The following is a 14,762-nucleotide window of genomic DNA, read 5'->3' as shown; positions in this document are numbered from 1 at the left end:
ATAGTACATAAGTTTTCATTTTTTCTCAACAAAATCACAATCACATAAAGATAATCAATAAAGATAAACAATTTAAACTTGACAGATGTGGTACTCCAGATGTGGGGTGGAGGGGTGGAGTTATATTTATAAACCAGCTGATGAAAGTCTTCCCTCAGTCTGTTGTCGGTGTAAACAGCTCCTCCAGGTGTTTTCCTGCTGTCACACTGAGCCTCCAGGTGACTCACCTGTACAAACTTCACTCTCCCTTCAAATAACTGCGACCTCCTTCTATTCAAACACAGCCGCAGTGCGCATGCGCCGGGCAGTGACGTGTCGAGAAAGTGTCAAACAGAGAGGATGTAAAGATGATCGAAAACTCTCCGGATCGACTTATTAGGATATTTAACGCTCGCTCGTCTGGATAGTTAACCCGCTAGCGTCACCTGTAGGGTTAGATTTTAAACACGGACTGCTTCTCTTCAGTTGAGTTGAGGAAAGTCGGTTTAATTCACTTTTTGAAGCCGCGACATTGACCGTTGAGCTAACTTAGTTAGCGGCGGTTGAGCTAGCCGGAGTCCGTACGGAGCGTTAGCATGGGCAGCCGGCGGAGCTAACACTTAACATGTAACTGTAGTGCAGCCGCTGGTGTTAACGTTAGCTAGACTCGTAGCTTTAGTGTGGTCGTGCATCTCTCGGTTCGGTAGCGTTCAGCGCGGTCGGTCGGTCGGTCGGTATCCAGCTGGCAGCAGGACTGAAGCCTGAAAGAGAGGACCATGTCTCGGAGACGGCTGGACAGTCGCAGCGGTCTGTCCGCGGGGCTGCTCAGCGAAATCCAGACCCCGATCAGCACGGAGCCCGTGGAGAGTGTGTATGAAATCACCGGGGAGCTCGGCAGGTGAGTGAAATGTTCCCCTGAAAACTCTCAGAGAAGTTCACACAGTCTCCTCTCTGTCTGCGAGAAGCCTTAAAAGTTCAGTTAAAGACTCATTTCACTGTGATCTCTGCCAAAAGTATCTGGATTGTTGATTAGAAGTCAAACTGGCATTAACAGGATTAACTGCATTACAAACATATCTCCTTTATTAGATCATAATCCCACTATGAAATACTGCATCAGCGTGGAAACTGTTGACTGACAGTGCAGGAAAAGTTTAATAATGCAGCCTGAGTGTGTGTCAGACATTTCCATTTGTTATCACAGTCAGCTCTCTGATATCAGGGCGCTGGATTAGCACCAGCAACCAGCCAAGTGGAAACAAGGGTGATATTTGAATATTCACCACGCATTTGGGTAATTTTTGCACCCTGTAGTGAACTTTAAACTCATATTCTGTATATATGTATGATACTTTTACCAGCCCACATTGTCACTACGGGTTTAGACAACATTGGACATGACTAACTTGTGTGTTGGGGGATTTTCTTACAACTATATATAATTATGACGACATACTAGTATTCACAGATATATATGGGTATCTGTGTATGTTGTCAGACAGTGTTGAGCAAGTTACTTTCAAAATGCAATATATTGAGTAATAAACTTTAAAAACCTTTTTAGGAAACCACAGTATTTCGTTGTTCACACAGTGACACGGATTGTGTCGCTGCTTTTCTGTAATTTTGCAAAGTTTAAATGACTCCTTGAATCATTTTGTTGATAAATAATTGATGAGTGATGGAGCTGTTTGTCAAATTATATCTGGCATAAGTAGTTTCAGATAAACATGTACAGAGTGTTAAACCAACACATGCTGTAGAGGTTGTTTTGCATGGATATTGCTCTTCCTCGTTCCTCAGTTTGCTTACAACGTTCGATTAATTGTCAGCTATAAAACAATCAACAACTATTTTGATCAAGAAAAAAGCTAAAATTCTCTGATTCCAGCTTCTTAATGTGAATATTTTTTGTTTATTTTCTGTCATCTTTGAGTTGTGGATAAAACAAGACATGGCAGGACGTCATTTTTCACAATTTTCTGACATTTTATAGACCAAACAGCCAATCGATTAATCGAGGATCTTATCATTGTTTGGATCACGACTTAATGTGTTTGAAACTTGTGCCAGAACCACAGAGTACAGCGTGATGTTTACCAAAGTGTGACTACCGATTCAGACATCATCAGATGAGAGGAATAACACAGAAACCACATATCACATTATCACAAACATTTGAAGGGAACCTGAAAAAATTTCCTTTTATGGCAATGACATGTCCTTTATCTAAGCAGCTCTAAGAAGGCTGCAACACTTATTTGATTAGTTGTCAGCTTTTAAACTAATCAGCAGCTATTTTCATTACTGATTAATCGATTTTGACTTGTTTTCTCAAGGAAGCAAGTCAAAATCGTCTGAATTCAGCTCCTCAAATGTGAATATTTTCCTTTTTCTTCCTCCTATTTGACAGTAATTAGTTTTTACAGTTTGAGTTTTATTTATTTTTAACTTTAGGAAACAAACAGACAATGAATATAATCGTGAGTTGCAGCCCTGTTGTATAAAGATGATACTCGTGCCAGCACTGCGTCACTACAGTTTTAGACAACAAAAGACATGAGGGGACAAATGCAATAACCACATATCACATTGACCGTAGAAACACTTTTTAAACTAACCAGTTTTCATACAATGTAACCTCAAGTTTGTTTTGTCTGTAATGTTTACTTGGAGAGCACACAGTCAAATAATTCAATACACTAACGTTAACTTGGCGTGTGGACTCTGGACCGTAAGCTTCAACCACTGTTCACACACGAGCCTCGCCGTGCCAGGAGACCTGACTTCATCGCGCTACAGTAGACCTTTGTCATGTGTTTGGCAGTGTGTGTGTGTATGTGTGTGTGTGTGTGTGGGCACCATGGCAACAGCTGATGGTGGATGGTCATATCCTAAGAACTCTGAGGTGTGTTTGAAGTGATGTGTCATGCGGCGTGCGCTGTGTAATTCGGATGTCAAAACAGGAAGAATGAAACGAGTACATGTGGAAACCAGACTGTAGAAAGAAGAAATGGCACAAGCCGCTTCTGTTTCGCGTATTTCTGTGTGATTTGACAAAAAAAAGGGAAGTTAACATGTGCAATAATTTCAAGGAGATGATAATGTACGTTCTTGTTCTAGTTAGCTACATTTTCCTTTGAAGGAATTCATATTAATGAGGTCAATAAAAATGACCTTTAGCTGTGGAACATTCCGTGTCATCGTGTCGCCCTATTTCTCACGTCAAACTGCAACTATCAGTTAGATTTAGAATCGATTAATCAGTTTTATGTGGACTTGGTTAAACATTAATCAGTATTTTCTTTATTACCATCAAATTAAATGAGTGCATATTATGAGAAGAGTAGGTCAAAGCGCCAACCAACTCTGAAGTTCTTGTTTTAGCTCATTGTTTTAGATTTACAGGCCACAAATTTAATGTTGGCGGCTGTTTATTACAGCTCGCCTAATATATTAGTTTTCCTTTCACAGATTTATCGGTATCTGTAATTATTGTCCAACATGCAGCGATATTAGATTATAATGCAGCAAAATAAGCTTGGGATGATTTATAATCATTAAATTCTGAGTTGAGTTTAATGTTTCAGTGCACTGATTTAATTTCGAACAATAAAGTTTATTCTTAAACTGTAAAATATTCAACCTCAGTTACATGTTTGTGTTGCGAGTGTTTGATAACTACATGAGAGGGATCACTGCAAGAAAATGTCTGTATATCTGCTGATATACACGTCTCAAAATTAGTTAGGGGTGTTGGGATATGCATTAAAAATGAATCAAATGAAATGTGTTACATTATTTTTGGGACCAAAAATATTGACAAAACACACAATAACAATTTGGATATGTCACAGCACAATAATCAATTGAAATATTAGAATATCCCAGTATTACTCACTCATTCTGAGTGTGCATATCTCAAAGTTTTTATGACCCATAAAATCAAGTATCAGTCAGACTTTTTATTGTTTACAGCAAAACTGCTCTAATAAAACAGCTGTATGTTTCCTGCCAGGCTCCCAATGTCCGACAAAGTTGGTGACACGCTCGTTAGCATAGCATCCAGGAAGCTAATGAGTCAGAGAGTTTTGGTGTCGACTGAACCACGGCTAATGGAAGGTAAATACTGGACGTGAGAAACAGCTCAAAATAAATGCCGGTGTGTCCACTGGCTTGTTGGGTGAAGCTGTTGTCATAACAACCTGATACGCTGTTGGTTTGCGGTGGACGTGTCTCTGGTCACCAAAAGTGGATCCGTGTTAGTTAATAAAGGGGCAATAGAACGATTTAATACGTGAAGACGAGTGAACTCATCGTGAGGAGTGTTATTCAGTCTGGAACAGCAGCTGTACGGCAGCTGTCCTCTGTGGTGCTGGACCAGCTTTGTCAAGAGGAAATAACCCAGATGATGTGCTGCAAGACCACACGTTTTATTTTTATATCATGAGACATTAACCTTCTCAAGTTTGAAAAGGTGCAGACATTTACTGATGAAGGAAGGTCTCAAGAGTAACTACAGTTCTTTAGGGCTGCAACTAACGATTATTTTTATCAATTTATCTGAAGGTTAATCTTCACCAGTAATCGATTTATTACTGGTGTCCTAATCACAATTTCCCAGAGTTCAAAGTGACGTTGCTCCTTGTAAAGCCAATAGTTCAAAACAAAAACACTCTTTATTTTCAGACATTTAAGAGGCTGGAACCAACAATTGTTTGACATTTTTGGTTGAAAAAGTCTGTGTTTAATTTCCCTTCAGTTGACTGATCGTTAATAGACCAGTCGCTGCAGCTCTTCTGTGTTGCATTATTGGAATTTAATGATCTCGTTTCATGATCGACATCTGCTGCTTTGATTATGACCTACTTTTGTGTCTGCAAATCTCATAACTTAACTGAAGCGCAGTACTAAATTGCTGGACTTCTCCTTTTAATAAATGTATAATTAAAGTCAGGAATAAAGAAAAATGTCTGCCACATGTCAACATACCCTTAAACTGCTCCACTAGTGTGCAGGGGAGTGAACATTTATTGATTAAACAGCTGCTGGGCAGATACCACAGGAAGACACAGACATTTAAAAAAGCAGAAGTCTCCCCAGACTTCCTCAGTGTCAGCCTCCGCTGTCAGCTCGAGCATTTCACACATTTTGTTTATCAGATGTATGAAAATAAGACTGTAAAAGTGATGGGTGGTGCTGCTGCGGTAGGATTAGTTTAGCTCAATTGTTCTATTCTTTAAGAGAAGTCCTTCTGGGACCGTAACCTTCACAGCCGTTGCTCTACGGTTATTTTTGGATATTTTCTTTTGTGGCCTTCGTTGCGAGGCCTTGTGGAGAAGTGTTTCCATGAATTGCATAAAATATCGTCTGGATGCCAAAAAGTTGATGGTTTTTTTCAGTGAGGGCGGCGTAGGTTCAGTTCTAACAACAATTTGAGAGTCAATTTGTGATGTTTCTTGTTTACGTATTGTTTTTTGTGTCCTGTCAAGTTGTACAGAGAGAGTGAGAGCACAGATGGATATAACGGCTTCAGTTCCCACATATAAAGCATTCTGTCTGTGCAGAGAGTTATCAAAGTTCCAAGTCACCTTTATCACACTGTTTTTTACAATTTGGTGGTTTTTGTCATGAAACAAAAGGCGATGACGGACAAAAACATGTAACAGGTCCGTCACTTTCAGGAGTTGTGACATGACATCTTTATTTGTAGAGCGCCAATTCACAACGAAAGTCATCTCATGACATTTAATCAAAGAGACCCAACATTTTCCCCATGAGTAAGAACTTGGCGACAGTGAGAGAAAAAACAGCCTTTTAACAGCCATGATTGGTGCAGAGCCAAATCTCGTTCCTCCAACAAAAGAAGAAAAATGTACTGACGTGCAAAAACATTAAGACGAGGAGGCACTTGAATTTATATAATTTATTGTGTTTTATTTTGAAAGTATTGTGGAAACACGTTGACATATTTTTGTTTCTGGTTAACATAATAAAGCAATTGAGATGTAGGGGGTGTGTGTGCTTCCCATGACTCTAATGTGACGAACCAGTTAACATGTGATTAACATGTGATTTTCCATCCTCATGCTTTTATTGTGATAGGGGGAAGTTTGCTGTGGTCAAGCGCTGCGTGGAGAAGGCCACGGGGAAAGTGTTCGCAGCAAAGTTCCTGCGGAAGAGGAGGCGAGGTCGTGACTGTCGGGCCGACGTCACTCACGAGATGGCCGTCCTGGAGATGGCCCGCAACAACGCCCGAGTGGTCAACCTGCACGCCGCATACGAGACCGATCACGACATCGTCTTGGTGCTGGAATAGTGAGTTCACGGCAACAGCAGTTACACGTTCTTTCACCTTTTAGAATCAGTTTATAATTACATTATATAACCGGTCTAATGCCACTTATGCTGACTAATTTTTTCTACCTCAAACAAGCAAAAACACGCTCACGGCCGGCAGTTTGATCCTGTAAGTGCCTGCTAAAGGGCAAAGTCCCGTTTGTCCAGTCTTCAGGAGCCGCCACACTCACTGCTTTTTATGTAATCCTCATTCGTCCCAACAGGTTTATCAGGATCCGGTTCAAAACGAAAAGACTCATGTTTGTTGAATTACAGTGGAGTTTTATCTGAAGCTCCAGATCAAGATGATGTCCTGATGTCTTTACCTTTCATCAGTTTCGTTTCAAACGAACTGTCCTTCCTTATCTGACAGATCTTTTTATTTTGTCTCATCAAAACAGAAGGAGACTTAGACTGGAAGTACGAGAGTGTTTCAGCAAAAAGATTGGCTGTTCTCAATGTCTGTCACCAGATCGAATTTTAAATTATCTATGTAGGGTAGTAGGATTTTTTACGTGGACTGCTGAGATAGATCGAGGAGTCTCACAGCCTGAGGAAAGAAGCTGCTCTGTAGTCTGGTGTTACGACACTAAAACAAAATGTACTTTGTCTGACCTTGTTACGTTTTGTCCAAAGAGGCCCCAAGAATCAACAAAGAAATCAAAATAGGCAGAATCTACACCTGTGGTGCGTCACGTCCACAGAAATCATGTCAGAAAAACTTGATTAAAATCTGAACAAAAGTGTTTCTAAAACCTTCTACAGTCGAAAAAGGTTTCAGTAGTTTTCTGTCCACTGTAGTGAACACTGTGCATGAAAGGGTTAAAGTGGCTCGCTATGATTTTCTAACCACACCTTTTAATACTTTGTTGTTGGAGACACTTAAGTCCTTTCCTGAAAGCAAAGACAACAGGAACACCTCACTGTGTTGACCTAAGACAGCCTGCACGATTCAATAAGAGCTCAGAGGAACAACACAAAGTGGACGAACCTGAAATGTCATAAAATCAGGTGAACTTTGTCCTCTGGCCACAATTTTAGGGCTTTGTGTCGACTTTGGCTGGCGTTCTTACCGACAGTACTTACCGGTGAGTAATCAGGAAGCTGGTTTGAGGTTGATTTCTTGCTCAATAACACTTCGTCGAAACACGCAGGATCAAACCAGCGACCTTCTGACTGAGGGTTGGCCACTAAAACCACCAGGAAACCAGCAGTACATGAACACATCGTGTTTCTGTTTCTCTCGTTGAAAGTGCCTGATATTTTACCTGAACAGCGTGTGTGTGTGTGTTTGTGTATTCACAGCGTGTTTGTGTGTTTTATCTTTGCACAGCGCGGCGGGTGGAGAGATATTTGACCACTGTGTGTCTGACGAGCTGCTGCCAGAGGCCCAGATCACCCGTCTGATCAGGCAAACACTGGAGGGAGTCCACTACCTCCATCAGAGCAACCTGGTGCACTTAGACCTGAAGGTCTGCACACAAACACACACACACACACACACACACACACAGGAAATCACAAGTGTAGCCGGAGCCGAGAGAGTCTATTTTTACATGCCCACTCGCTGCTTCACCACAAACTCGCCCCTTAAGTGCTCGGCTGTGAATTCCCTTTTTGTGCACCAGAAAACCCCAATTTCCTTTTTTTTCGTGGCACAGTCGAGCTCAGAGCTCAGACTTCAGGATTTTAGGTGGTAACAGAAACTTTCACTCAGGGCAAACAGAGGAAGCTCTACTGAAAGGTGTCACGTAGGTGATTTTTACACCACTCCTGAAACATTCACCCACACCTTGAAAATTTAAAAAATTCCACCTCCTCCCCTCAGTGGGGCTTTTCCATACACTCTCACTAACTCAGCTCAGTTTGACTCAGCGCAGCAGGGATTTCCTGTAACGATAAAAGTCCCTCATTATGTAGTTATTGTAAAGCTTTTATTATGAAGCAGCAAAACCAGGAAATGTTAACACGACTCCTGACACGGCTACAAGCAAACTTTCACCCCTTTGTCTCACATGGCGAAGTTCAACTGGTAATGAAAAAGCAAATCAGAGCCGGTGGAGAAGCCTGCAGGTCTCCCTCTGGAGCCTCCCCACAAAAACACTGTTGACGTCATATTTGCATAAACAAAATCAAATTGCAAGCGTAGCATCCACACACACACACACACGCACACACACAGATACAGGAGGTGGTTGAGGTCACGCTAAAAATAGTTTTTGCGATTCAGCAATAAAGACAGCAGAAGAACGAGGATAACAAGTCTCAGAGTTATCTATCATCGATTGTCAATACAACGTAGATTTTAAAACCTGAACTTATCGGTGATCATATCAGTACCAGTCATGAAAAGCAGGTGATTACTGGTTATCAGTGTCAGCTGAAAGCAGTCCATGTTGTGCATCTACCAGCCCTGGCTCTAACTCCAGGTCGTAAAGTAAATGTTTTGTTATCTGACATCAAGACATTTGCAGTAACTCCAGTGTAAACTCTGGCTGCGAGCGTAACATGACCAGTTGTGACTGTTTGTGCTAATCGACATCAGAACCTGTGCAAACAGAACAAAACAAGCACAAACTCAACCGTACTGTACGTTCTCCTCTTCTGTAAGATGATGCAATAACTCAATAATGCCCGTGTTTAATGTTTCTACAGTGTCATGTGGTCGATATATTTCCAGCACTTGAACAAATAATCCCGTTAAGAGTACTTAGAGAAAGTTAAACACCTCTCGCCGGCAGGACAAAACATGATTAAGTGTTCCAAGAGATTTAATGTGTTGAGCACAAGTTCAAAGTACGTCTCATATTTCCAGAACTTCTGCTTTCGACATGATGTTCACCCTGTTGCCTCTTTGTTTCTCAGCCGCAGAATATCCTCCTGACCAGCCTGTCTCCTCCAGGAGACATTAAGATCGTAGACTTTGGTCTGGCACGCAGGCTGGGCGCGGTCGGAGAGCTCCGAGAGATTCTTGGCACGCCTGAATATGTTGGTGAGATGATGTTCATAAAACACACTGATTACTCACACACACGAGGCAAGATATCACCCGCAGTAAAACCACATTAAAGTTAAGAGTGAACCCTATCTGGTGTTGTGCTGATAGAAATGTTCTTGTAGGTCTCAGAGAAACTCACAAATGATCAGCAGTTCATTATCAGAGTGGTTAAAAAGCAGCTGCTGTCACACAGAGAGCTCTGCCTGCTCCTCTGTCAGCTTGATCTGCTCAGAGAAGTGGATGAAAACACAACAGAAAGTCATTAAGTAACACTCAGAATAGGGGAAAAACAACAACATGAGGTATGAGACAATACAGGAAATTACACAAAGACATTCTTGTGATATTGAATGAAACCTGACTTCTTCTTTCATGTCTTTTCAGCTCCAGAGATCTTGAATTATGAGCCAATCACAACAGCGACTGACTTATGGTGAGCACGTTTTTGCAAAACCTGCAGTGAGTTTATGTTGGAGGATGTTCAGCCGTTATCAAAGTCTTCGTTGTGGAGATTTAAAGTAAAATAAAGATGCTGGTGGCATATTTTCAGATCGGTCGGGGCTTCGAGAAGAAGCTTGTTCAGGCTGTGCTCGTCTATCCTGAGATTTATCAGACGGAAACTTTGATAACGGAGACAGTTGTAGGTGCAGACTGTGTCGTCATGCCTTCTGTTACCATAGTGTTAGCAGCTGTCAATCAAAACCAACGTGCTCCGTTTTTACTTTCCGTGCACAGTCGGCGTTTGTCTGCCTGTCTGTGGACCCGAGCCCTCCCACCCGTCTGCTTCTGACCCCTCCATCCTCCATTTGTCACTCTGACCGTCAGACGATCTTTACCAGGGATTTTATCTCACTCTCATTTTTACTCTTAACCCAAATGATTTGTAAATGAAACCGAAGCCGATCCATTTCAGTTTGTAAAGCCACAAACAAACTCTGCCACGCTAATAACTGTTTACAGTCTGGGTAATTATTTTAATGATCACCTTTGTTCTCAGTGAAATGATGAAAGCAGGACTTGTGTTTTCTCACAGGATTATTAACTGAGTGAGACCTTGTGAGCGCGTCTCCTTCATCCGTGTGTGTGTGTGTGTGTGTTCCTCAGGAGTGTGGGTGTGATCGCCTACATGCTGGTGACGGGCGAGTCTCCGTTCGCCGGAGACGACAAGCAGGAGACGTTTCTGAACGTGTCCCAGGTCAACGTGGATTACAGCAGGGAGGCCTTCTCCAGAGTGTCAGAGCTGGCTGTGGACTTCATCCGCAAGCTGCTGGTCAAAGCTCCAGAGTGAGTAGAGCCGGAGTCTGAACACTCACATGATGTATGTAAAAGAAATCAAACTGGATTCTGAGTGTTTCCGTTGTGTTTGGACCTCAGGGACCGGCCCAGCGCTGCCGAGTGTATGAGCCACCCCTGGCTGTGGCAGCAGTTCTGTCTGAGCCCCGACCCCGCCGCCGCCACCCGCACCGTCCGCGAGAGGAGCTGCGGCACCAAGTGGGCCGCCCCGCCCGAAGACCCCGAAGACAAGGAGAACTTCCTGGAGTCGCCTCACTCTCACGCAAAAAGGTTTCGCTTCGACGAGGAAACGCCGGCTGCTGTAGACGGTGACTTTTGAGCAAGTCAAATCTAAAAAGGGGAGAGGGAGCTTTTAAAGTCTTTTAAGCCTCCAGAGTACCAGCTGTCTGCTGCCCGCCACTCAAAGTACTTATGATGTTTATATTCCACTAATCTGCAGAAGATCGACCACTCAGACCAAAGATAACCAGCTAAATATTCTGAGATCCGTCTCTGATCACCGCTGTTAAAAAGTGTGAAAATTGTACAGTATGTTGCGATTAATGCGCCGTGTTTAACCTGAAGTATTTAATACGATTGATTGTTAAAATCTCTAAAAAAAAAAATTCCTGTGATGATGAAGGCTAGTGGAGTATTTGTAGGGAAATCTATGCAACACGTCTCTTAATTTTCTCACAACGCGTAAAAGTTAACGACGCTCTGCCTTAAAACCAGAAGTGTTCTTAGTGTTGAGTTGCACTTGTGCTTCAGCAGAACAGAGTTTCTCTGCAATGAGGAAGTGTGATAACATCCTTATTTGCATTTTTTTGCTGTCTGCATCGCAGCTCCGTCTCGTTCTACCCGCGCTGTTTCTGTAATTCACGTTCAAGCTGAACAGAGGCGAGACGGGAGGCTTCGTTACATTCCTCGTATGTTTCCCTGCAGTAGCACAAGTGTTTAAAACTAGCTCAGGGTTTTAGATTACATTCATTCCCCTTCCAAAGAACCGAGAGGCTGTTTGTGTTCAGGTTATCATCACATTTATTGGCTTAAACTGCAACAAATCTTCACATTCATGACATTTTGAGATAGAAACTTTAAACTGTAACGGCTCAGAGTGTCGGTGAGTCATTCCACCGATCAGCAGCCACACCCGCTCTTACTCAAATGATGTCCTCACCCCAGCGAGCTGTTGGTTCCTCTTTGTTAGCTGGCAGAGGAGAACACCATATTAGCACTTCTTACTTCAGCAGCACACGTACAGAAGTATTTCTAAAAGTCTGAGAGGTTCACCAAAGCCATTCAGAGTGCCGTGTCTATAAAGCTACTCTGGTTCTGTCGGGTCCGGGCGCCTGAAGTGATTTATTCCTGTTGTTTTCATCTCAGGGCATGCTGCTCACTCTCCGCTCACTGTGTTGTGTATTCTTAATGTTAGAGGCCTACTATTATTATTATTATTATTATTATTTATGTGCTGGACTCATACTTTATATTTTTATGTAAATAATGTGCTCACGTGTCTTATAAGGAAGTGTTGTGATTATATCGGGAGACTTCAGATGATTAAGGTGTTTATTTAAAACAAGACGATGCTGTTAATGAGAAATAAATGGAGATGTTTGACCGTCGAGGAGTGGGTGGATGAAAGGACAGAGGATTTAAGGTGGTGCTGGGAAGTAAAGCGAATGTGGAAGTGAGTCAGATGGTTTAGTCAGAAGGAGGAAGATGAACAAAGTCTTTGATGGAGTTGGGGATGTGTTGGGCGTGAGAAGAAGCGTTTAAAGGGACAGTTTGGAAATTACGTAAAAACTGTTCACCCAAAAAATAAAGATTTAGTCGTTATTGACTCGGCACAATGCGGCTGGACAGCTGGGTGACGTTTCACAGTCCACAAAACATTTCTGGAGCTTCACAGCAAAACAGTGTTGCAGCATTCTCAGAAACAACTGAAGCAGCTGGGGACCAACATGGCTCCTTACAAGTCGTCTGGTGTTAACCAAGTCACCTGAAGCCCCCGAGGTCCCAAATAGATTTAAAAAAAACGGTTTTTTTAGACTCTCTTATGAGCTGAGATCTTCACTGTAGCTGCTGAGCTAAAAGTTAGCATGCACTCAGCTAAAAGTGAGCTGTAGCTGATCGTCAGTCATGTTAATCCAACTTTCTCTGTTGACTCGTTCCGTGCTGTCAAATGTTGGTGCGTCTGAGCTCGTGCCGTCTCTCCTGAGGTGTTCAACACTTGTAGCTTAGCGGCTACGGTGATGATTTCATCTTACAAAACGGGTGTAAATAATGTCTTTTCAAATCAATTTGGGATCTCAGAGCTTCTGGAAACTTGGATTACATCCTACAAGCTGTATGGAGCCATTTTGTTTCACCAGCTACTTCAGAACGCTGCAACGCTGTTTCGCTGCGAAGCTCCAGAAATGTTTTGTGGACTACAAAACTTCACCTGACTTTTCTTCAGCATGAGTGGATAATGACAGAATTTTCATTTTTGTGCAAACTGCTCCTTTTAAATACTTGGATGGAGTTAGGAATGTGTCAGTGTTGTAGGAAGGGCAGAGGAAAAAGTTCAGTCTTTGGTAAATATTTCCCAAAATGTTGAACGATTATTCCTTTAAGTTGTGACGTTGGGAGTTAAGATATGTAGACGTGAGAGGATTTTAGGTGATGAGAAAGTGTAAACGATGATTTCAGTGTAGAAAGAGCAGAAGCGTAGAGAGCCGCTGTGTGACGAGGTGCTATTGATTCACGGGATTTGCCTTCATTGAAACGACCTCACCTCCTTAAAGTGCAGATTCTGATCGCTCTCAAACCTCCAGAGAAACATTCCTCTTCTTGTTCCGAGGGGCCAAACAGAATCGGACCACATTGTGTGTTTGTTTGTTTGTTGTCGTCAGCAGCTGGTACAAAACAATGGCCTTTGTGTCGGAGCTGGGCGTCTCCAGCCACGGCCATGCTCTCATCTGTATGCTGTCATCCTTCAAAACTGGAAGATTTTCATCTCGGCCAGTCGGCAGATTCTACTCGCGCTTGTTGTAGAAGCAGCTGGGAGGCGTATCTGTAATGAAATAAGCTTGAATCTCGCTTCATCTCAGTTTCTTTCAGGTGTCGGCGTCTTGAAATAATCTCGATCCAGGCCGAAATGATGTCACTTGAATCGGAACATTTCTCAGATACAAGTTAAGCTTCTTTTTCCTGTTCCTGTTGTAAAAACAAGATTTTAAGACTTGACTCGTAGCTGAACCTCGAGAGAAGACGGACTCGTTCCGCAGTGACGTCACTCATTGTCAGTCTGTCACTTGAACATGACTGATGCAGCGCCGCTGATCTTGTTATTTTGTACATCTATTGTACTGTTATCCTCAGCAGCTACCAGTCTGAGCGACATTCAGGCCGCCGAGACGCGGAGCAGCAGTGACATCAGGCGACTGGTATCAACAACATTCCTGTTTGTCGTGTGCGACTGAAGGAAACTGTAGGTTGGAGTCAAACCAGCAGCCACAAGCACAACGAAATGTTCACGAGATGTTTGTTTATTTTGCATTTTATATTTTTTTAATGTATGAGCATTCTGATTGCATCTGAAATGACTAAAAAAAAAAAAAGAGAGAGACATAATCTGTATTGTATTCTGATCAACTGCAGGCTAATATGTAAGCATCACAAAGCAAACTGAAAAAGCTCATTAAAGGTTGTAGAAAATATCTGATGGAGTGTTTCATGTCTTGTTTTTGAGCCATTTTACTGCAGATCAGATGTTTTTAACACTCTGCTGCCACCTGCTGAAACAACCCGCTCTCCATCTTTGGTTAACAGCACAAACAGCATAGTGACATGCACACAGGTTAACAAGCAGATAATCAACAACACTTCATGTTACATTGGCTGAACACTTGCTACACAACTTTTAAAGAAAGTTCACCTTCTCCGCCCAAAACATGGAATGATCTGAAGTTACATTCAGCAGAACGAGTTACAGCCGTCAGTTTAGTGCAAAGATGCTACTGAGTGCAAGCTCACAGAGATCAGACTGGAATACATCGCACACAGATTAACACACATGCTGCCACATTCTCATACAACTAGCAAGTATTTGTACTTTTACATATTGCAGTCAACAGAAAGTAGAGTACAACATGTGCGTTTCTGTCACAATGACAACACAAAACAA

The 14,762-nt window shown here is 42.3% G+C and overlaps 1 protein-coding gene across 1 annotated transcript; it reads left to right on the top strand.

The window, feature by feature from the left end:
• Positions 1-262: 262 nt before the first annotated feature.
• On the top strand, positions 263-14,295 carry stk17b (serine/threonine kinase 17b (apoptosis-inducing)). The gene is made up of 7 exons (XM_030427928.1): positions 263-877; positions 6,085-6,297; positions 7,652-7,790; positions 9,184-9,310; positions 9,701-9,749; positions 10,421-10,600; positions 10,691-14,295. Exons 1-7 carry the CDS (start codon positions 756-758, stop codon positions 10,926-10,928), a joined length of 1,068 nt encoding a protein of 355 aa, XP_030283788.1. The 5' UTR covers positions 263-755; the 3' UTR covers positions 10,929-14,295.
• Positions 14,296-14,762: the final 467 nt, after the last annotated feature.

Source organism: Sparus aurata, chromosome 9 (assembly GCF_900880675.1).
Source record: "Sparus aurata chromosome 9, fSpaAur1.1, whole genome shotgun sequence".
NCBI lineage: Eukaryota > Metazoa > Chordata > Actinopteri > Spariformes > Sparidae > Sparus > Sparus aurata.
Note: the sequence above shows the minus strand (reverse complement) of the source record. Positions and strands in the feature narration are given on the sequence as shown.

Excerpts from the sequence above, each read along its gene's own strand:
- stk17b (XM_030427928.1), top strand. The coding sequence starts at position 756 with ATGTCTCGGAGACGGCTGGACAGTCGCAGCGGTCTGTCCGCGGGGCTG. Across the intron at positions 6,298-7,651 it reads ATCGTCTTGGTGCTGGAATA|CGCGGCGGGTGGAGAGATAT; the intron begins GTGAGTTCACGG and ends ATCTTTGCACAG. Across the intron at positions 10,601-10,690 it reads CTGCTGGTCAAAGCTCCAGA|GGACCGGCCCAGCGCTGCCG; the intron begins GTGAGTAGAGCC and ends TTTGGACCTCAG.